General features: G+C 32.9%; 5 protein-coding genes across 5 annotated transcripts; 2 read left to right on the plus strand and 3 right to left on the minus strand.

Annotated features, from left to right (window-relative positions):
* Window positions 1-55: 55 nt before the first annotated feature.
* On the minus strand, window positions 56-2,398 carry LOC17893404 (FT-interacting protein 1). The gene is made up of 2 exons (XM_006298928.1): window positions 763-2,398; window positions 56-669 (listed from the first exon to the last, which is right to left on the minus strand). Exons 1-2 carry the CDS (start codon window positions 2,396-2,398, stop codon window positions 56-58), a joined length of 2,250 nt encoding a protein of 749 aa, XP_006298990.1.
* Window positions 2,399-3,095: 697 nt separating this feature from the next.
* LOC17892466 (RING-H2 finger protein ATL22) lies at window positions 3,096-4,583 on the minus strand. The gene is made up of 2 exons (XM_006299209.2): window positions 3,896-4,583; window positions 3,096-3,623 (listed from the first exon to the last, which is right to left on the minus strand). The coding sequence occupies exons 1-2, from the start codon at window positions 4,581-4,583 to the stop codon at window positions 3,172-3,174; spliced, it is 1,140 nt and encodes a 379-aa protein (XP_006299271.1). The 3' UTR covers window positions 3,096-3,171.
* A 1,511-nt stretch (window positions 4,584-6,094) lies between these two features.
* Window positions 6,095-8,321, plus strand: LOC17892311 (50S ribosomal protein L4). Its single transcript, XM_006298147.2, has 9 exons — window positions 6,095-6,178; window positions 6,271-6,400; window positions 6,487-6,542; window positions 6,627-6,753; window positions 7,097-7,245; window positions 7,331-7,438; window positions 7,514-7,633; window positions 7,717-7,890; window positions 7,980-8,321. The coding sequence occupies exons 2-9, from the start codon at window positions 6,325-6,327 to the stop codon at window positions 8,079-8,081; spliced, it is 912 nt and encodes a 303-aa protein (XP_006298209.1). The 5' UTR covers window positions 6,095-6,178; window positions 6,271-6,324; the 3' UTR covers window positions 8,082-8,321.
* Window positions 8,322-10,558: 2,237 nt separating this feature from the next.
* Window positions 10,559-10,914, plus strand: LOC17893477 (defensin-like protein 78). The gene is given in 2 exon segments (XM_023786198.1): window positions 10,559-10,616; window positions 10,724-10,914. Coding segments are annotated over 2 exon segments (249 nt in total).
* Window positions 10,915-11,444: 530 nt separating this feature from the next.
* On the minus strand, window positions 11,445-13,591 carry LOC17891279 (protein SPEAR1). The gene is made up of 5 exons (XM_006299981.2): window positions 13,258-13,591; window positions 12,619-12,708; window positions 12,265-12,305; window positions 12,092-12,167; window positions 11,445-11,768 (listed from the first exon to the last, which is right to left on the minus strand). The coding sequence occupies exons 1-5, from the start codon at window positions 13,486-13,488 to the stop codon at window positions 11,664-11,666; spliced, it is 543 nt and encodes a 180-aa protein (XP_006300043.1). The 5' UTR covers window positions 13,489-13,591; the 3' UTR covers window positions 11,445-11,663.
* Between the last annotated feature and the right edge of the window lie 9,602 nt (window positions 13,592-23,193).

Raw genomic sequence — 23,193 nt, forward strand, 5'->3', positions numbered from 1 at the left:
GTTTAAAACACCGGCCGTCCAAATCGGAAAAAGTTGCCCCTTGAGAGAGATAGATTCAGCAGAACATATCTTCGTTGGTGGGCAATCTTCTGAATAAGTTGTTGGGTGCAGCTGGCAAATCGTTGCGAAGGCACGCAAAATTGAGCCAATAGCCTATCAATGGAAAAGCCCAAACAAACATGGGGATATAGTACCAAATAAGCGCGACCACCAAACCAAAGAAGTACATCAAAGCCAATGGATCGCCACAAAACATCAAAAGCGCATAAAGCCTTTCACCTTGTGACGCAATATTCCCAAGTAGCGTCATTAGTTTCTCACCAACCATCTTCAATCTATCGTACCGCATCCGTATGACGTTCACATCGCTCACCGAGGTCGGGAACGAGTCAAACTCTTCGTCTAACTCATCTAGGTTGGGCGAGTCAAGCTTCCAGAGCTTAACATCGTTGACAATCAATGGAGGTGGAGGTGTTTCGATCCCATGCCACAACTTGTTATATGTTCGTATCATAAACTTGTAAAATCCCCATATACCTAAGAGTGTTATCCAAGCCACAGCCACGTAAATCGCCAACCCAACTACCAAAGAGGTGCAACAAATGAATATTTCAAAGAGACAAAGCGCAGCCAGTTTCTGCTTCTCACATCTCGAGTGTCTTGTATTTGCTGCGAACCAATCGTACCAACCGTACACTTTCATAACCATACCATAACCCCTCTCGAAATTAACTTTGGTTCTTCTCAGACTAAAGTTCTTACTCTTCGGCTTCAACATATCCGACACGACTTCGTTTCTCAAAGGAGGCTCCATTTTCGCAAGATTCGCACAGTTTATCTCTACAGCTTGTGCCCTTAACTTGTCGATCTGATACATCGACAAAGGAGATTTGTAATGTGCTTTCGGTAACATCCATCGGAAAGGAGCTGTCCAACGTGCGTAGTCTTGCGCAACACAGACGCAACGAACGGTTAGCTGAATCTCTCCCATCTTTTTCAATCCGGTGGCTCCTAAATACAGAATCGGACACGAATACGCGTAAAGCCAGTCATATTGAACACGGTTCAATGGGATCCTCACTTTCCCGATAGGAACATCATTAGCTTTACTGTTCCAAGTTATTTGTCGGTTGTCGTAGACTCCAAGCGTTAAGACCGTGCACTTGTCGTAAACATCCCACGAATACTGCTCGTTCCACTTAGGTGAGACACTATCAACCACGGTTCGAGTCCTCACCCATTTATTCCCATATTTAGCCACCACATAACTGTCGATACCTTGTTTTTTCTCATCTCTTCCCTTTAAACCTGTCGCACCCAAAATCCCGATTTCTAATTTCCCGAGAAGACACGGCCATAACCCTTTGGCGAAAGCTCTGTAGTCGCTCGCGTATTGGATGCATTCATCAGCGACGTGATATGCTTGATCAGTCGCTAGTTTCATCTTAAGCCTGCTAGCGAACCTCCTCGAATCGCCGGCCGGTTCGACCTTAACCGGCGGTTCGATGTCGTAGAACAAAGCCGGTGCGGAACTTGGAAGTTTAAGCGGAGTCATCTCTGAGAGCTTCTTCTTTAATGAACCTATGCATTCTTCGTGTTGATCGTCGACTCTGTCAATTAATCTAATGTGGACAGTTCCTTCTAACGGCTCTGATGCAACAAATATTAGATCTTGGTTCCATGACGGGTTCGTACCGGAAGAAACTCCCGTCTTTAGAGCTACTTTATCTAGAGTTGCCGTCACGTACACCGAAGGAGTCCGCTTTCTATCAGTAGGAATCAAATCGTGACCTGAAACAATGGTAACCCTAACGTAACAGAGCCTTGGAGCTAGGTAGACCTTCGGTCGCGTGTTGATCACGCAACTAGGACTCACTTCAGAGGCGTCTGAAAACCAAGCCTCTGGATAAACCTCATCAACTTGCGTACCGAACCAAACCGACATCAGCAACTTCATGTGATGACCGGTTTCCGTATTCTGCATGGTGTACCATTGTGGCGCGATTCTTGCATCAGGAGGAACCCTAGTAGGAATATCCGCGGCCAGCTTGAAGTTTCGCTTGGCGACTACGGTATTGGTCGTACGGTCTTTGAGAGTAACGGACAAGACATCACCTTTAGTTTTGTCGAAAGCGAAGACTTGATTCCAATCCGTATTTAGTGGTCCAATTGGCAGATCTTTGGTAGAGGATTTGTAGTTTCCAAGAGTGATTTCGACGATAGGGTCACATCCGAGGGCTCCTTCGTTAGAGGCTTGGATTACTTCTACGTAAAGAAAATCCATCTGTTCGACGAGGTCGTATGAAGAAGTTGGGCCGTAAGGGTTTCGAGCTCCTCTTTCTCCCCCCAGCTTTGGAGAGATTTGCTTGACGGAGAATTCATCTTTCTTGGCTGCCATCTCTGAAAGTCTGAAACTAAACAAGAAAGAGAGAAATGAACAAGAATTATGGATTGACATTGAACGCTTAACAAGTCACAAGTCTTGGATTATATAAAAACAAAACAAGTCTCTTCTTCTTTGTGACTCTAAAAATAAACCGACAACTTGAGGTTAAAGTCACGACACAACTTAAGCTAAAGTCACGACAAACAGACACAACAAGTACTGAAGAGTTTATGCTAACTAAATAAACGAAACATAGACACATAAACTCAATCATCGATCAACACAAGAGAGAGTACGAGAGGCTTACCGAGATTGACGGGTTAGGGTTTCGGTGCCTTGGCTGGGGTTCTGGTTCTTCCTTTATACACATGCGTGATTAATGGGGTTTTGGTTCGAGTTTCCAAAATCGGGTCCTTACATTTTTTTATCTGTAATATTTTGTTTCCTTATTTATCTGTAATATCTTCGTTCCTCATCAACCATAAACTTTCTCAATTTTGTGGTTTTACCGAATCTACCGAGTTCTCCTTTTTTTGATTTCCTACTTAGGTTAAAGCACCAATGTGGTCTATTGGTCCGATAGTCACATTGGGTGGATTTTAAATGTATTCTGAATTCGGTGTTTGGGCTTAGTTTCGACAGTTTTTCCAAAGCAATTATGAGCCTCGAAAATAGACTTGACTACAATGGACACTTGCTCGTCCGTCGATACGCTGATAAAACATTTTCAAAATATCTTTTGGCAAATCCAAGACTTATATACAAATCGATTTATGCATACAAAGTTAGTTGCACCCTTCATGTGTGGGAGAAGGATTACTCCGACAAACCGGGCAAGAACTATGCAACTTGAGCCACGCATCAATACATTCGGTATGGAAGCAATGTTCACATTCTGGTAAACACCTAACACTTTCTCTGGTTGCATATTCTGACAAACAAATGGAACATACATCATCATTTGACCCGGTCGGGAGTCTCCGGCTCTCCCCTAACTCAACTTTCTTGTATGACTCAATAGTAGACTCATCGAGACCCATCCTTGTGACTTCGTCGCTTGGCTGTGGCGTTATCGTTACAGATCCCGAAAGCCGTGCAACCACTGCGTGTTGTATCTGGGAGGAGACTCTCTCAGAACTGCACATGGCAAGACCGAAACAAAAAGTCAAGGCAGTGAGTGGTCCGACTAGGGAGAGGCAGATTATCTTTAGTACTTGTAACCCTGTGTTGTGAATTCCTGTTAAGAAACAACAAAGCGGGTCAACGGTGAAACACTGAAACTTGCTTGTACAACATATATTCATATATTCTAATCTTACAACATTCTCTCATGTTTGCTATTTGATTCATATATTTATCAAAGTCAATGGAATTGATGTCATTATTTAAAGCCAACTAGTTTCATTTCGTTGTTTAATCGGCCCAAAGAATAAGAAAAAAGTTAACAACTCCTTGGGTATGAAGTTTCCAAAAGAAGAGATCTAGAAGAAGTGAGATGGAACGACGTACCAGGGTTAACAGAACTGAAGCATTGGACTTGGAGGGAAGTATTGTTTCTGAATCCACATCTCGAATTAGGCCTCCTCTCACAATCTCTGCAATCCGGCGAGTCCCATTTGAGCCACAGGTCTCGACTGTTTTGGCCGGCAGACCAAGAAAATGGAAGAGGTAATGTCTTAAAGATCTGACAAGAAGACGGCATCAAACTGACCAGCTCCAACTGCACAAGGAAGAAGGAGGAAGTAGAGTTACCAAGGCAATCGATGGCTTTGAAGGATACAGTGACGTTATCTTCCTTAGGACAGATCAAGAACGTGTAGTTGCGAGGACGAAGAGGAGAGAAAGGAGAACCAGAGGGGTCAAAGTTAAGAAGCCGTCTGGCCAAGCAGTTGTCAGGGTCGTTGAGGCGAATACGCTGTGTTTCATAGTCGATCTCTCTGACAAGAAATGGTTCAGACTGAGGAAGCTTCAAGGCAGTGTCCCCACGATCATTGCATAGGAGGTTGAATCCTGTGTGGCCACAAGACTCAGGTTGATAGGGGAATAGGGAGAAAGGGAAACGGACATGGACATTCCCTTGTGCACATGAGGAAGTGTAGCAAGGTTTTGGTTGTGATGCGTTGAGGAGAGGGACGATGAAGAAGAAGAAGAAGAAGAAGAAGATGAGAAGAGGGAGTTGTTGTGTCGAGAAGGTCATAATAATGTGGTCGTCGTCTGGCACTAAGAGATAGGAACACGAAAATAATATATAGACTAATGGAAAAAAAGTCAGACAACAATATAATCTAGCTGATATGTAAATATAAAATGGCCGTCCTAAGTGTTGTTTATATTCATTAAGATAAAGGAAACTCTCAAGTCAATGTCTCAGACCATTGTAGCAACATAATTACATTGAAGAAGACGAGTATTCACACATATCAGAAGCTAAAATCATAGTAAACGTACTTTATCTGTTTAGACCATCTCCATTAGAGATGCTTAATGCAATGCTTAACACATTGCTTATATTAATTGCATTATATTTAATGTAAAATGAACCACAAAACATAAGCTTTGTAGCTTAAATTAGCTTTATAAGCAAAAGCTAAGGGCCGCTGACGTGTCAAAATATTAGTGGGTGAGTGGAAAAATAGAAAAAAAAAAAAAAAACATTTTCCTCATAATTTGGCACAAATCAATATTACAACTAGTCGCTTATTTCGTTTTTAATTTATATGATTTCATATATACTTTTATATCATGATCTAAATATTTTATAGTATGCAATAACTTGTTTTCTTTTATAAATTATAATAAATGTTTCTATTTGTTTCTATTCATTTTCAAAAATACCCATTTTCAAATATGAAAAATTACAAACTTTTATATAGTTGATAAGGTACATCAAGATCATCATTACTACTGGGAAACTAAATCCAAATATTTATAAGGTTTTAAAAGGTTCTAAACGGCATTTATAAGGTTTTTATAAGGTTTTTAAAAGGTTTACAAAGTTTTTATAAGGTTTTTAAATGATTTTTAAAAGGTTTTTAAAATGTATTTATACGGTATTTATGAGATATATGTATAAATTTACACACATATAAAGATAGTTTGTGTCTATAAATATAAGCTTTCGCATATTTTTTTTTGATAAATTTCAAATTTTATAGTGACTTTTTGATAAAATTAGAAAAAGGGGTATTTTTAAAAAGTGGTATTGGAAAAGGGGTATTTTTGAAATTCTCCCAATTAAATTAATTTTTTGTTTTTAAGCACTTCATTAAGAGTTATACCATTGGAACACCAAATTTTTCAACATCAAGATAAAGTTGCTTATAAATTTATTTTTAAAAATTTAATGCAAAAAAATATGTAAGCACCTTCCAATGGTTAGCACCATTGGAGATGCTCTTACCCCTTAAATCTGGGTGTGACCTCAATACAAGTCCGTGATGAATAATGGAATTCAGGCCCAAATTAGTTGAAGCCCGTTGGAATGGGCCTAGAAAACTCTGGCTCGTTTAGGTGCCGCTGATAAAAGAACAACAACAACAGAACTCGATAATCAGATCTGAAGATTACAGAGATCGTAATCACACAAGTGATGATATAACCAAAATAATATAACAGGCCCAAATATATGGGCTTTTATACATTTAACACATTTGAACTTCAAGACCCAACTAAGACCCGACCCGTCTCATAATGACCCGATTCAGAACACAATTGAGTAAAAAACCTTCACTGAACCTCTCGTCCTTGAGAGTCCTTGATTAGTAGTCGTCGCCGCCGTCTATCTTGTGACCGGTGAGTCTTCTTCTCCACTCAATTGAAATCTCTATTCTCGCTCGAATCAGTCTTTGATTAGCTTCTGAAGGAATTGGATTTTCGTGTTGTAGATGAGCAGCTAGGGTTTTTATTCATTTCTTCTTCTTCAGTTGAATCGGAGAATCATGGCTGCTTCAATCTCAAGAAGCATTTTTCGCACTATCGGTTCCTTAACAGCTCTAGGAAGAGGCTCTACACCAAGTAAATTATCTCATTTTCCAAGCTTCTTCTCTCGTGAATTTGTTTCCTTGATCTCTGATTGTTTCACTCTTATCTATTTCGAACAGACTTGTCAGTGAATGCATCTGGAAATGGCTTATCTTCTCTTACTAGTGATCTCAAGGTCATCTACTTAGTTATACTACTTGATTGGTCATCTTCCTGAGTATTTTTAGATGTTGGTTTCATCTCTGTTTATCAATTGCAGTATGGAATGGCTTTACTATCCAGTCGAAAGCTCTCGACTTCTATTTTGACTCCTGACTCAAGTGATGATACATTTCCTTCTGATTTACTTACGAAAACGACCGTGCTTACACCAGACCGAACCATAGGTACGCCTATGTTTTGTTTACAATCCCTGTATTCTTTATGTGGTTTTGCTTAGAGTTTTGAACCTTTCTTGGTAATTTATGATGGTGGAAATGGAGTGTGAGTAGTTGTGTTAGACAAATGTAGTTACTTTATGTTTTGAGAGGAGTAAGAGTATACATCAGGAAATGGTTAGAGAAATGTTGTTACTTTATGCTTTGAGTTAGAGAATTTAGCTTGTCACATGAAGGTTAACTCAGTGTTGAGTACCAGTGTTTCGCCTGTGATGGGCTCTGTTATGTTCTCGCATTCTTTTTTGCTTCTGGACATGTTGTTAACTGGTTTTGCTATTGATACTTTCCACAGGACAATATCAAGACTTGGTCATTCCTGTGACAAATTTTCAGAACGAGGACAAGGGTTTAATGGTTTTAGCAGGTGATGTCTTTGATGTTCCAATAAGGAAAGATATCATTCACCATGTCGTGCGATGGCAGCTTGCGAAACGCCAGCAGGTAATTAACTTGTTATCTCAAAATGCCTTGATTTAGTCATACAAGCAAACAATCAATGAGCGTGACACGTGTGGTTGATATTTAGGGAACTCACTCTACCAAAACATTAAGTGAGGTCAGTGGAACTGGTAGAAAGCCATGGAATCAGAAGGGTACAGGACGAGCTAGACATGGTACACTGCGTGGTCCACAGGTAAAATCAGTTTCTGATTTTAAGGTTTCTAGCCATCAAATATAGCTCTCTGATTGAACTCTATTGAACCATTAGTTCCGAGGTGGTTGTGTAATGCATGGACCCAAACCAAGAAGCCATGCGATAAAGATGAATAAGCAGGTTCGACGGCTTGGACTGAAAATAGCCTTGACAGCTCGAGCCGCAGAAGGAAAAGTCAGCTTCTTTCTCTTCTTCCATAGCTGTGCTTTATTATTAAACTGGTCTAATTGTATCTGATGGTTGGGAAATTTATGCAGCTCCTTGTGTTCGATGATTTGGCATTGCCTACGCATAAGACCAAGAACATTGTTAACTATTACAATCAAATGGAGAACACAAAGAAAGTTCTTGTTGTTGAAGGTGGCCCTATTGATGAAAAGCTGAAGCTAGCCACTCAAAATCTACACTATGTCAACATAATTCCATCAATAGTAAGTGACATAATCACATATCAAACCTTGCAGTTTCTTGACTAAACGATTAAGCGAATCTTGAACCTTGTTTACGTAATGCGTTGCAGGGCCTAAATGTTTACAGCATTCTGCTACACGATACACTCGTGATGTCCCGTGATGCAGTGAATAAGATCGTTGAGCGTATGCACACTCCAATTAACCGTTGAAGAGACAACAACAACGTCGTCTTAAAATGGCATTCTCAATAAGAATTTTAGATTACAAGGAAATCCAGCATGTAGTTTCAATACCGGCAATTTGTTTTGGTTTAGAGGCCTCCATGGCTATTTTCACACTGACCGGTTCATGGGTTGTTTAGCTTTTTGGTTTTGCTTTGCAATATGGAATGATGAAGGATTGAGTTTTTAAATAATGAATGGTATCATATTTGGCTATTTCTATGTGTTTAGACATCCATATTTGTACGGTCTTAAATATTGCTTAGGCTTTTTGTGTTTTTAAAAAGTGAATTCGATAGAAAGTTTCCATGAGTTTAAAATGTTTTCGAAAGCTTTATTACGTAACCATTCTTACAATTTGATTAAGATAAGGCTATGCCATTGTGTTACGCCAGATTAATAACCATCATCCAAAGCTACAAAATTTGACAAGAGAGAGTCCCCAAATATGTAGATACTCTTCCTTGAGATATTTGGAGAATCCAAAAGTGAAGATTCGAAAGAGATCCCTAAACATAAAATATGGTAGAAGAAAGACAAAATTGTGAATATCGAAAGTTTAAAAGACAAAATAATCTTTATTTCCTTCCATAATCTTTCGTACGTTTGGTAACTTTCAAGATGATCTACACAATTAAGTACCTTTGATTTTGAAACTGAAATTTCAAAATTGATTCTATGGTTTCGAAATAAAAAGCTCTCTCCCACACACTCACACACACATCTCTCACTCTATATATAGAGTACTAGGTTAATATTTCTATAACACTATGCGTACTACACACACACAGAGAAGAGAAAGCACAACACAAAAGTTTCTATAACAGCAATATAATAATGGCAAACAAGAACATGTTGTCGATGATTGCTCTTGTTCTCATGATCCTTTTAATTTCAGGTAAAATCTCTTGATTTTTTTTTGTTTTTTTAAAGAGTTTCTTTAGCAAGAATTCGAATGTGTATGCTAAACAACGTAAGTTTTGGGCTACGAATTGTTGTAATGGTTTAGGTTCAAAAGCAAGAGCTGAAGTATACGACCTGGTGTGTGTTGGAGTATGTAGATATTTTGGTAAACCCGGCTGCGGTGGACTTTGCTACGAGTTAGGGTATCATGGAGGTTATTGTAACAAAGACAACATATGTTGCTGCAACAAGAAGAAAACCTTTGGACCTGTTCATGTTCCAGCTACTCCTTGATTTTTCTCCATTAGTGTCATTTAAATTACTTTAGCATAATATAATTAAAACTTCCAAATTTGCAACGTTATATATGTTCACTATAATTTTATGTTTTTCTTTATTTGGATGATATAATTCTTTTCGACATATTTGGAGGAAATTTATAACGATAAGAGGGAGTTTTTGTCCTTTTTTTAATCTTTATCTTTTATTTTTTCTCGTAATGCAAATGTTATAGCGGATAAGTTGGCGCGAAGAGTTTGTACCATACTATAGTATATTACTTGTGTTAACAACATTCCACCCCATAGGTTAAACTGAACTCTGCTATAGTTGTTGGAAAAAAGAAGATAATACCACAAATTGAAATGATATATACGACTTCTTTTTTAATTATAGAAAAGACCAAACTATTACAAAGTAATGATCAGAGTGACATCTCAACTCCAAATCTAGCTCCTGATTTTCATTTGATCCCGAGTTTTGGTTTCCCGATCCCAAAGATTTACTTTGCCTTGTTGAACTTCGATCCTATATCAAGACAATTTTTTTTTGTTATTATTTACATTAGAAAACTTCACTTATATACAAATCCATCTAAGACTTATAACACTTTGCATAATGTCAACCATCATTTAGCCATGATAATAACATTGAAACATGTTTACAATGAACAAACAAACGTACGCGAAAAGTTATAGTGAAACAAGTTCTATTTAAAGATAAGAAAAATGGATTGGTTCATTTTTGAAACTAATGATCATGTACAAGGAACGTGTTAACTAACAATTCAACATTTTAGTTAAAGATTTGATCTATGTGACGCTAATTACATCATTACTAGTTGTGACATGATGCATAATATATATGTTTGAGGGTATAGAATAAGAACCTCAAGATCCAAAGATACAAACTTGACAAGATCGTAGTCACCAATCTATATATGTAGAGACTCTTCATTGGATAGAAATATTTGGAGAATCCAAAAGTGAAGATTCAAAAGAGATTCCCAAACACAAACTATTGCAAAAGAAATTAGAATCGTGAATATCGAAAGTTTAAAAGACAGAATTAGCCCACACATTAAGAAAGAATATTTGTTTCCTTCCAAAAATCTTTCATACGTTTGGTAATTTTCAAGATGATCTACACAATTAAGTACTGCTGATTTTTGAAACTGAAATTTCAAAATTAATTCTATGATTCGAAATAAAAAGCTCGCACACACAAACACATATCTCTCACTCTATATAATAGGTTAATGTTTCTATAACAGCTATATAATAATGGCAAACAAGAACATGGTGTCGATGATTGTTCTTGTTCTCATCCTTTTAATTTCAGGTAAAGTCTTGATTTTTTTTTTATTTTTTTTTTAAGAATTTCTCTAGCAAGAATTCGAATGTGTATGCTAATACAACGTAAGTTTTGGGCTATGAATGTTATAATAGGATCAGAAGCAAGAGCTGAAATATACGACCCGATGTGTCCCGGAGTATGAGGATCTTTTGTTACACCCGACTGCAATGGACTTTGCCATGAGTTAGGGTTTCCTGGAGGCTATTGTAAAAAAGGAAACACATGTTGCTGCAAGAAGAAGAAAACCTTTGGACCTCTTCATGTTCCAGCTAGTACTGCTTGATTGTTATTTTATTTTTCATTTTTCAATTTTCTTTCTATTGATGCCACTAATTTGCTTTAGAATAATATGATAAAACTTCGAAATTTTCAATGTTCAAAATAATTTTATGTTTTATTTATTTATTTGGATGATGTAAGCTTTTTCAACATACTTGAAGGTAATTTAGAAACACAAGGGAGATTTCTTGTCGGTTTTTTAGTCTTTATCTTTATTTTCTTGTAATGCAAATATTATACCGGATAAGTTGGTGCAAAGAGTTTGTACCATACCATATTATCATATTATATTACTTGTGTCCCCCCCCCCCCTCTCTGCCCCCCCTTTTGTTCAACTGAACTGATCTATTATAGTTGTTGGAAAAAAAAGGATGGTATAAGCCAATTTGGTAAAATATGTGGTTTTTTGGGCTTTCTATTCAAATATATAGTAGAGGTTATGTAATAACTAATATGTAACATATTATATGTTTGATTCTACTGAAATATACCATAAAATGGTTTAGTCTGGAAGTAATTTAGAACACATGAATGTGATTATGATGCAGAACGATCATAATTTTCTATGAATCTAGCTTTTAAATCCTTTCCAAAATGTACAAACAATTTCATTCTTAAAGCTTTAAACCTTTTTCTACTGAGCAATATAAAACAATTCCTAGGATATAAAGAAATCTGATATACCACAAATTGAAATGATACGACTTCTTTTTTTTTAATTTTAGAAAAGACCAAACTATTACAAAGTAATGATCAAAGTGACAATCTCAACTCCAAATCTAGCTCTTGATTTTCATTCGATCCCGAGTTTTGGTTTCCGGATCCCAAAGATTTACTCCGCCTTGTTGAACTTGGATCCTAAATAATCAAGACAATTTTTGTTATTATTAGAATCCCTTAATGTCAACCATGTTTTAACCATTGACATAACTACATTGGACCATGTTTACAATGAACAAACACGATATGATAAGCCAAAAATTATAATGGAACAAATCCTATGTCAAGATAAGAAAAATGGATTGGTTCATTATTCGAACTAATGATCATGCCAATGAACGTATTAAGTAACAATCCAACCCCTTAGTTAAAGATTTGATCATGTGACGCTCATTACGTAACGTTATTACTAATTGTTACATGATGCATAATATATATGTTTGAGGGTATAAAGTAAGAACCTCATGTAAGAAACGTCTGGTGATGTTTGGTTCCAAAGAATGTTGGCTCTCCAAGATGCCGTAGCTTGGGTTCCAACTGTTTGAACAAACAAATAATAATGTTATTTTCAAGAAAAAAACAAAATATATAACACATATATACACCTACAAAAAACAAGTGATTATGTATGTACCTCAAGGTTCCTCTTTCGTATTGATCTCTATGTACTCCCATCTGCGAAGAGCAAAAATAATAAACCATTAATATAGTTGATATGTTTTTCTTTATCCGGTAAGATTCTTTTATATTTTGTTTCATGTTCATTTCAGACGAGTTTGTTAAATACAGAAAACATGATCGGCCAAATCTTGTAGAAGATTTGCCCTATGTGATATTAAATTTAAAGAGTAACAACTAGTTACTTAGATTAAGTTAAATCGAATTACTTTCTTCTTTGTATACACAACAGACCTATATACGTATGTATGTTGCTTATAAAGAACAGTATATCATCTCTATATACACAGCACTGAAGGGAAATTTATACCATCATGTTTGGATGGAAACCGTAAGGAGCCGAAGATTGTGATGGTAATGATGGCATGGGTGAGTATCCTCCTTGAATCCTCACATCCTCCTGTATATTCACCATTTACATGCGAAGTTTTAATTAATATAGAACTTAATTATACTCTTGAAAAAATTGGAACTAGATAGATTTATAGAGAAATTTGGATTTCATAGAATCTAAATCATATGATGTGTATATCTTAAGAAATGTGTAGAAACTGCCCACGTGAACTTTACAACGACATAGGCTATATAACCTATATGAGGTCTATTGAAAATAGAATTTCAACGTACAAATTTAAATATGCTTAACTGAATCCAAAGAAGCTGTGAAAAACAAGTTTATATTGATAGTTCAACATAGGCTATATAACCTATATGATTAGTATTACGTATAATTGAGTAGTCAAACATCTAAAGTTCACGGGACAATGAATAAAAACTTGGTCGGATTCTGATGAAAAGATCCGATGATCAGACAAAATCAGAACCTACGAACTCCGATCAGATTATATAGTGTTCATGTTAACCAACTTATGATATATGTCTTAAACTTGGATACTTTCATGTTAATTTATAGATGGGAATCTCTCAGTGATATAATTGTATATGTTACCTGAGGATACAAAGTAGGGTTGTAACTGTTGAAGCTATTGCAACTGATCTCACCGTGTAATCTAATCTTCTCCAATTGTGCTACTCCGAGACCTCTCTGTGGCTGCTTCGGCTTCTCTGAGCCATTCTTTTTCCCTCTTCTTGTCGCCGGAGAAGAAGAAGACGAAGTCGGAGACGATGAAGACGGTGAAGATCCTCCCATGTTTGGTCTACCAAAGAAACTACTTCCCATGTTTCCAAGGATCTTCTTTAAGGACACACAAGAAAATCAAGAACTAGAGAGAGAAAGTCTTCTCTACAGAGAGAAATGATTTGTCTTATTTTTGGCTGTGAGCTAAGAAATTAGAGAGAGAGAGAGATCTTTCATGGTGAATTGGTGATCTCATTATTTTTATAATGCTTTTTGAAAATTAATTTTATTTAGATTTTTTTTTATAAATAAGAAATAAAAAAACCTTAGTATAACTACTGCATCGCTGGATCAGATTGTGTCCAGATTTCAATAGATACGCCACGCACACAAATACATTATTACATTACATTACATAGATTTTATGCCTTTATTTTTGATTTTGCAAATTTCTTTCTTATTTTTGTTTTGAATTAACAATTTTTAATTTATTAATTACAATGATTGTGTAGTAAAATAATGTTGATGATTAGCTTAATTTTTTCTTAATTATTTCTCGGTTTTGGATGACTTCCAAGTTCCAAACCCAAAAGACTTCGATGTTGATTGACTTGATTCCATCTAATTATTCAGCTCTCGTTGTCTTTTGATATAATTATTATTCATGCTCTAATCGAGAAACTCAATTTATATTATATAAACTCGACAAAAATTGACTCACATAACGAATAGTTTGATTTTTATTACAATATTTCATATATTATTGTTCATTATGATTTATAATCTACATTGTACATCTACTAATTTCGATTTATTTTTTGTTTGATAAAACTATCTTCGATTTTGTTGTCTTCGTATTATTAGTAGTTTCTTTATGTTACAATGATTTCATAATAGTAGATCTCATGTTCGGAAATTAACTGGCAGCAAATATATATCACATTAAATTCACAAAAGTTCTCAAAAAGTCTTTATTAAAATATTGCACTGTATAATGCATATAATGTCTACTTAATTCTTACTAGTACAATAAGAGGATTTTGTAAGATTCATATTTAATTTGTTGATTCAGTAAATCCTCTTTACATCTTCCAGATTAAATTAGATTCAGTCATTTCAACTTTTAATTAATTAACTAGATAATTACATATGTGATTATACTAATTTAGCTTTATACTAGAATAATTTATATAGTCGTTTTCAAAAAACATTATATACTTGTATTAATTTATAGCAACTTATGAATTAATAAATCAATTATTAAATTTCAAATTTTTAATAATTAAATTTCGAAAGCTTTATGTTCAAATATACCTTTCAAACTGACTCTGAATATCATTATATAGAAAATATCTTATATTAAATTAAATCAAGACTTCATATCTTATATTTAGTTTAATATCTTATATTAAACTAAATATTCTGAAACCATTAAAAATATATATTTTCCAAAAAAATAACCACTAGATTTTTTCCCCAAAAATATCACTACAAATATTTCCAAAAATACCACAAATTTTAAGAATGATTTGTTAGAGTGTATAATCTAAAATTATGGGTTTTTCTTTAGCATTTTGAGTTTAGAGTTTAATTTTTAGGGTTTAGAATTTAATTTTGAAAGTTACGTTTAAAGGTTAGTTTTATTTTTGTGGTATTTTCAGAAAACAATATATACACTGATATTTTTGAGATAAAAACCTAGTGATAATATTTTTGAAACATGGTCATTTTACTTGTAGGTTTGAGAATTGCCTTTCTACAAAGGAAAAAAAAAAAAGATATACTTACAGTTTGCGGAAGCGAGCTTTCCCCATCCATCGTCGTTGTGTTATTTTTGTTTCAAGCTTACAATTTGTTTTTTTTGTTTTCTAAGTTTTTATTTGCTGTGTCAGCCTAATCAGATATGCAAATGCAAGACATATGAACAAGTTCAGTTACCATTTTTCTTAGAAGATGATTTATCTGAAATTTTATCTTAAGTATACTTTAAAAAGAAAAATTATTGTATTACAAGCAAATAACTCCTTTATTTCTTTTTTTTCTTTTTCAGATTTTAAAATTATCCCATGAAATCCTTAACCTCAGATCAAATCTTGAGATTCTAAACCTTTAATTATTACACTTATTAAACATCTGGACTATTTAATTTTCTTACAAATTAAAACAAAAACTGAGACAAGATCGTATAGTATATTCACTTATTTAGTTTATTCATCGATTTATTTGACCAACAGTTTGCTCTATTGGATATGCTCTTTCTGACCATTCATTTGTTTACTCATACATATCGAATGGTCCAAAAGACGTTCAGAAAAATTTGTATATAAATATTAGCGATAATCATCGTTTTATATGATTAAGCACAGTTGTTTATCGATAAAATATATTTTAAAAAAAATGATTTATCTGGCAGTAAAAAATGTTTCAATATTTGTTCTCGTAATCAATATATGAACTAAAAGTGATTTAACGTAAAGTTTTTTATTTTGTTCTTTATGATTTTGATCGGTAATACCGTACCAACTATAGTATCAAATACACTGTTTAACATTGTTTAACCATAAAAACGATATTAAAAGTATTATCTTTTACTTTTTTTTTAGTAGCTTTTATGTACTATTATTTTGAATAGTTTTACACTATTGCATAACAGTTTACCGTTAAAAAAATACACATGTGTTACTAATCAATTCCAATATTTTCGACATGAAATATCTAAAAAATTAAAGAAACCATTTTTCAAAATTCTAACATGTAGGTTTGTTTCATTGACCTGTCAAAGCTAGCTAGCTGCGTTCGAAAACGATCAAAAGAATATTAATATTCGTGTATAACTACAATTTTTTAATCCAATAAATGCTTATATGAACTCATGTCGTGATACATGTGATTCTTCGAACATGTCGTAGCCTTAATTAGCTCTGAAGAGGGGAATATAAGAAATGTAGCAACGATGTGTCACTTTTACATAAACCAATACTCTAAAGACACGTATAAGTCTTGCTGACGTTAATTATTCTTCTTTCTGCATGGTCCTAAAACTATATATATATATATATAGTAGGTCTATGCGATAGCCTCAAAATACTTAAGTTTTACGATACGACGTAAACAAGAATATGATATTCTTTATGATTCATAGTTCTGTATACAAGATTTCCAAATTATATTATATGTCAATAAACATATGGAACTTGAGACAAATAGTAATTATGTACACAGCTAAACGTAGGCTCTGGAGTAGATACGATGCAGATCTGGACAAAATGAATGTTTGGTGCATGAAATTTTATCTCAACTCATGATAATTTTTAGTTTTGTGTGCAAAGAAAATAAAATAGTTGATATGTTTAAAGATCTTACAAGTTGAAGTTACAAACACGCGTACGTGCGGTCATGTGGAGATATCTATCAGACCAATATCAAAGGAAGTTATTAACAAAATACATAAATTATTATTTTTTATCTTTAGATGAGATGAGAATAAAAAAAAATGATTTAGATGAGATTAGTTAAGTTCATGCATAGTATTTGAATCTTCAATATTTATGTACTGTAATAAACTTCTATGAAATATATGTAAAAGCATAAAAAAACTATTAATACCATAACTAATAAATACTAATAAATATGTTTAAGAAAAGCAAAAAAAAAATAATAATGATCACAATGATGATTGAAATAAATTATAGACAGAAAAGTTTATCATCAAAACAGGGGATTATGTTGAGATTATAAGTGATTTGATTATTAATGAAGAGTGCATAATACCAAAAAAAAGACAGAGCATAGTGGAGAGAGTAATTTTAATAATTAACAAACAAATAATTAAATGAAATAATATCTACTGTAGATTGTGTGCACATGCATTTCCCCCTACTACATTATATCACACTCTGTCTATTTCTTCTCTATCTTTACTCGTATATTGGTTTTATAATACCCAAAATTATTGATTTGTTAAGGATTTTGTATATAAAAAAATCATTTTTTCTCGAATCAAATCTCTTTGATCCTGCTACAATGCTACTTACCTCGACAACCAATCAGCCCCAAAATTCCTTTATGTATGTATAATTATTAATTAATTTTAATCAAACATTTTTCTACAAGTTTTGTCTCAGATTTGTAATTGGTAAGCAAGTTTATTTATTCTTAACTCACCAAACAAAAAAAGGGCAACACAAATCTTTATGAAATAAAAATAGACCAAACGCATAATTGAACATACCGAACTCTACTAAGCTGTAAAGACTTGTCTAATTTAAGTCACTTTGACTCCTATAAATTTGAGTGTGGGAATAGGCATATTCCCATATATGATTCGGTTTTTATAATTTAAATCTTGTATTTTAAGTGTTTAGTTAAGTTTAGTAGTTCTTTTGGTTTACGATTTAATAGTTTAAGGGGTTTACGAAAGAATTAAAAGAAATAGACGAAGCATCAAACATTATGTTGCAGACAAAATATATAACGAGATCAAAGGAATTAACGAAACAATATTTATGCAAGAAAATACATGCATGGAAAAAATATTCTATCACACCTTGCTTGTGTTACTTAGTTATACTTAAGGAAACTTTTCGACCAAAAAAAAAAAGTTACTTAGGAAACTTTAGGACAACTGAATTTCTAAATTGAACATCATTGGACAAGTCTTATTAACGAATATTTATACCCATCAATATGCAGATCATTGAGTTTTTCACTATAGTGTATAGTCACTATGATGAGCAATTAGGGTATAAGGAGACTTGTGAGAAGATTAAGCAATATTGGACAATGGATCTAATCTCTACGGTATCCCGCAAAGCTTCATCCGAGAGTTCGTCGAGATTTGTCCTTCATGCAATACTAAAGGTTTTTGGATGAACGTTTATGGTTTATCCCCATAGATTTGCTTTGTTTGATCAGTGATATGTGTTTATTTAGGAGCAATCTTTTTAAGTCTCCTAAAGTTTGCAACAGAGCATATATATCATGTAACTATAATTTCAAATTGACTTAGACTTTAAAAAACCCTATGCAAGAAAGTCATGTGAACAAAAGCGCAAAAAAAACTAATTATTGTATTTTGATATTTTCATTGAAAATGTGATTGATTTATTATATAATATTCATGGTTTAAAAATATTTTCATTAATTGATTATCACCATGTATACTTTGTAGTAACAAGATATAAATATGACTTTGGCTTTCTTATATCTTCGCATTGATGTTTACTTATATATTTTTCCCTACAACAAATATGATTTAAGATATATGCTGCCGAAGAACGTGTATCATAAAAAAAAGTAACTCATGCAATATTTTAGTTTTTAATTCGAAGAATAATATATATAGTCTATATGAACTGCCATCGTTGTTGACCAAAAAAAAAAAAAAAAAAAAAAACTCAGAGATAACACATGCATGGTTCACCATAAACAACTGGCTAGCTATTCGGATTCCAAAACCTTCAGGCTTCAGCATATAAAACTTTTTGTATAAATTTTGTTTTGATGATTTCTATTAGTGTTCATTTTTTATCGAAAATTACTTTTGTTATCTTATATTTTATAGAATATAAATGTGAACGTGCATGGTGTGTTGTAATATTTGAGGAGCAATATATAAATGTTTTTTCCCCCAATAACATGCATTACTTAATTCAACTTGAAGTTAGATGCTGACACAATAAGAACACTTTGACAAACTATACTTTGCACACAAAAAAAGACAAATTATACTAGATTAGATTATGGTATATTTGATAAGTAATATGTTTTCTATTAAAACTTTGTGTATTCATCTTCTTTTGTCTCCCCCATCACAAAACACAACAACATCGTTTGAAGGATATACAATACGTGTAACTTTCGCAGCCTATACATGGGCAGAGGATGATACGGCCATCGTATGTATTGGAACCATGTCGACAAAAATGAATCTCATTTAGTAAGACTCGTATAACTGATCCTTTTGTAAGTTTTCTTTAACTCTGTGAGTTCAGGTCTCTAAGTAAGTTTTCTTTAATTCTCTAAACTTGTCAAAATATAAGATAAGGGTGATTATCATATCGTATCGTACAAAGTAGATAATAGAGAACTGGAAGACCTTGGGAACTCCAATATGAGCTTCAAAGAATCTAAAGCCCCCGCACATGTGGGAGTGTTGCTTCTTTTATAGTATTAATTATAAAACTTTGACTTTCTTTTAAGTTCCTTGATTTTTGCTTCAACGTGATTTGATATTCACACCTTTGTTTTACAATCACACACTAAATGATATACAGTACTAATAGAAGTCGATCGAGTAGCATTTTCGTAGAAATATTCGTGAAGTTGAATTATATATTACCGCAGCACTTCAACATATACATAAGTTGTCAAATAATGTTTACCATGAGATTTATAAGATGAGATGTTGAATTCAATATAATAGAGAAGAGTTGTAAACGAAATCGTACTGTCTAACACAATTTTTAAGAAAACGAAACGAGATCGTCACTGGTTTACCCACGTGGGAGAATATTTTTATACATAGATCATGAAAGATCATTGTCTTTTTTATATATATCTTGCTTAGAGAGAGATAATCGAATTTATTTCTGTTCAACGAAGCTTCCTCGATTATTAAGTAACACATACTCAAAAATAAAATAAAAAGTACATACGTAGTCTAGGAAATATAAGGGCAAGGGCAACGACGGCTTATTCGTCCGTTCCTCCCATTAAAAAAAACAAAAAACAAAAAATGAAAAAGAAAATTTGGACGTATCCATAATCGCGACCGTTCTTCGCTTTTTTCTTCATTAATCGCGGACCCCATTAACACGTGGTGGCCCACAAATAGTTTTTTTTTTTTTTTAAAGCTAAAACTAAAAAAAAAAAAAAATTCTGCTGGAGGACGTAAAACGGATGCACACGCTCTAAGACCATCTTAATTTGGGACTCTATATTATAAAAGGATAAAAGATAGGGAAGGCCCGATCAAGTTATAGAATAGGTAAAGCCTAAAGGTAGGAATGAGTCATATGGGCCGGGAATGAGTGAAGAAGACAATACAATCTTAATTATTCTGTTTTTTTGATAAATCCAAAAGGATCCAATATTACGGGGAATGATATATGTATATTACGTTACAAAAATATTACAATTCATAAAATTTAAAAGAGTGTGAAGGGTATTCGTGTAAAGAATCCAGTGATATTCTGAAATCTGAATCATCTGATCCAAGCATGACTAAGTCTATAATTAAGTTAGGAAATTACTAAAATAGTGACAAAACTTTCTAAAAAAAAAAAAAAGAGAGAATCGAAAGATGGGAAAAAGGTTAAATACTGTTAGCAAATTGATGAATTCACGAACTACACCAATACGACAATGTGTCGGCTTTGTTAATCTTCCTTATTTTTATTTCATGCTCACTTTATTTCTTTTATTTGTACTTAGCTTTCACTGTTTTTAAAAGACATATAGGTTGAAATAAATATTTTCATTTTTGAGAAATAAAATATTTGATTATAAAACTTGGTATGAAATGTGAATAAGCAATCATTCAATTATATATATATAACAATAATTAAATTCAAAAACTCTTACTCCATCTTGATCCGCCTAACCTTCCATCGGCCTAGACGATATCTAAATAAGTATCACTTTTTTTTTTATGTCTCTCCTCGGCTCTGAATAATAGATAACACATGGTCATCTAATCGTTGTTTTCTCTCTTTGATATAATAAGTTGAGCAAATATGAAGAATGTCTTCAAGGATGGCTCCTCGTGAAAGGAAATGTTTGATGCGATTCTTCTTCCTACTTTTAAAAATATTTTGCTACTTTTCCCTACTTTTTCCGTTTGTACTAAATTTACATTAAGAAAGAATATAAAAATCAAAATATACATACAGATATTCCACAAACATGAAAAAAACTCTTAAGTAATTCAATCATTTTGACAAATAGCGTTTGAGTTTCATACTTGAAAATATTTTGACATTTTACAGATATGGATAATATGTTCTTACAGTCTTACTCCATCTGGATTATTATATGTCCCATTTATATGCTTTAATTAGCCGTATGTCCGGTAATTTTGATATTTTTCCAAATATTCAATATATAGAATCTGTGGACTAAATTTGTTTAATTCTACAATACCATGTTTCACTGCTTTAAAAGGCCCAATATAATAAAGTTACTACTTTATAAGCTCTCACATTTTTCTGTTTTGCTACTCTCCACAATTTTTTAATTTTTTTGTATATTGTTTTTGATGATTTTTGTCCGAAGAAAATAAATTATTTTGTGTGAAATAGTGTATATAACCAATAACTATCATATTATTTTTTGAAAGCACCTAAAAGTGTATGACTATATCATATATCCAATTAAAATTTCATGAATACATTTTTTTTAGTTAAAGATGTATATACTAGTCTTTTATATGAAAACAATAAAATTCTCCGATCAGTGCGTGTAAGACAGGTTTTTAGAATCAGAATCAGTTAGATTGACAAGTCTCAATCTCCAAATCTAGTAAGAGAAAAAACATTTTATTTGCTATGTTAAAAAAAAAAAAGAAAAAAAAAAACACAATTGCTTGCTGTAACTAATGTTAAAAACAATACATACTAAAATGCTAAAAAGAGAAAACAACAATAATATCTATGTATAATAATATTAAGTTAACATATTGTACAATGGGATTGAAAACATAACATTAGGAAGAGAATATAATTTGAGAGAAGAAACGACACATCGTCTCCGACAAAGATTTTGGACTGTACGGACAAAGCATGCTTCATTCTTCATCATTCCCCTTGGCCCTTCCAAGTTATAAAACCTCTTTTTAAAAAAATACTAATTAATTTAATATTCATTGATTTTTACATTCCAAAGCAAACTATATTGTGAGTAACGCGATATTGATATAAAGTACTCCCTCTATTTCTAATTAATTGATGTTTTGAGAATTTTTTTATTTTAAAATGATTACTTTATTTTTTACCTTTCTCCACGTGTCATGTTGTTAATGGTTTATATTTTCTCTTTCTACCCACAAATAATTATAAATTAATTAATTAATAAAAATTTTACTTTTTTTTAATAAGTGTGAAAATCTTAGAACATCAACTTTTTAGAAACAGAGAGAGTATTACTCATATTTGATAATGGCTACCGACATCTAGTTTTATACTTTCTTTTCTTTCAAAATGTGTAATTACCATTTGAACAGTTTTAATTAATGTTGATTTATTTTATTTTATTTTGGTTAGAAAGAATCATTTAGTTTTACCAAGAGTATAGTGTAATACTAGCTAGTACTCCTACTATATTGCTAAAAGAGTTCTTTTTATAATCAATGTCGTATTTCTTGGAAATTGTAGTCATTCTTTGGAGAGACAGAGGGATCTCCAAACCCTAGAAATTGACTCCTTCGAAAAATGTGGTTTTTTTTGGGTGTAAAAATGAAAATTGAAAAACCAGTAAATTACAGTATAGATATTCTTCCTATTTTCGTATTTTTTCTAAACGAAAACAAATTCACCGTTTCGCCTTCAGGTTGTGTGATTGAATGCGTCACCATGAAATCATGCTTTAATCATATTATGTGTGAGTGGCGGAAAAAATATATATTTATAAGTACATATACTATTTTTTGGATTTAAATATTTTCCTCGATTTAAACCAAAGGTTCATAATAATATAGGTACCTTTTTAAAAAAGTTTCCACTGTTTTCGTTCATGAGCCCGTTTTATTTCAATAATTATTAATATACCCCAAAAATAAAATTTTTTATGTTACATGAAGTTCAAAGAGGT

This window comes from Capsella rubella, unplaced genomic scaffold (assembly GCF_000375325.1).
Source record: "Capsella rubella cultivar Monte Gargano unplaced genomic scaffold, Caprub1_0 scaffold_3, whole genome shotgun sequence".
Taxonomy (NCBI): domain Eukaryota; kingdom Viridiplantae; phylum Streptophyta; class Magnoliopsida; order Brassicales; family Brassicaceae; genus Capsella; species Capsella rubella.

What these genes read in the sequence shown, in the direction of transcription:
- LOC17893404 (XM_006298928.1), bottom strand. Translation starts at nt 2,398, where the DNA reads ATGGCAGCCAAGAAAGATGAATTCTCCGTCAAGCAAATCTCTCCAAAG. An exon ending in GGATATGTTGAAGCCGAAGA is followed by an intron (nt 670 to 762) that starts GTAAGAACTTTA and finishes ATTGGTTCGCAG; the next exon opens with CAAATACAAGACACTCGAGA.
- LOC17892466 (XM_006299209.2), bottom strand. Translation starts at nt 4,583, where the DNA reads ATGACCTTCTCGACACAACAACTCCCTCTTCTCATCTTCTTCTTCTTC. An exon ending in CTTCAGTTCTGTTAACCCTG is followed by an intron (nt 3,624 to 3,895) that starts GTACGTCGTTCC and finishes GTTTCTTAACAG; the next exon opens with GAATTCACAACACAGGGTTA.
- LOC17892311 (XM_006298147.2), top strand. Translation starts at nt 6,325, where the DNA reads ATGGCTGCTTCAATCTCAAGAAGCATTTTTCGCACTATCGGTTCCTTA. An exon ending in AGGAAGAGGCTCTACACCAA is followed by an intron (nt 6,401 to 6,486) that starts GTAAATTATCTC and finishes TATTTCGAACAG; the next exon opens with ACTTGTCAGTGAATGCATCT. An exon ending in CTCGAGCCGCAGAAGGAAAA is followed by an intron (nt 7,634 to 7,716) that starts GTCAGCTTCTTT and finishes AAATTTATGCAG; the next exon opens with CTCCTTGTGTTCGATGATTT.
- LOC17891279 (XM_006299981.2), bottom strand. Translation starts at nt 13,488, where the DNA reads ATGGGAAGTAGTTTCTTTGGTAGACCAAACATGGGAGGATCTTCACCG. An exon ending in ACCCTACTTTGTATCCTCAG is followed by an intron (nt 12,709 to 13,257) that starts GTAACATATACA and finishes GTGAATATACAG; the next exon opens with GAGGATGTGAGGATTCAAGG. An exon ending in TACGAAAGAGGAACCTTGAG is followed by an intron (nt 12,168 to 12,264) that starts GTACATACATAA and finishes TTGTTCAAACAG; the next exon opens with TTGGAACCCAAGCTACGGCA.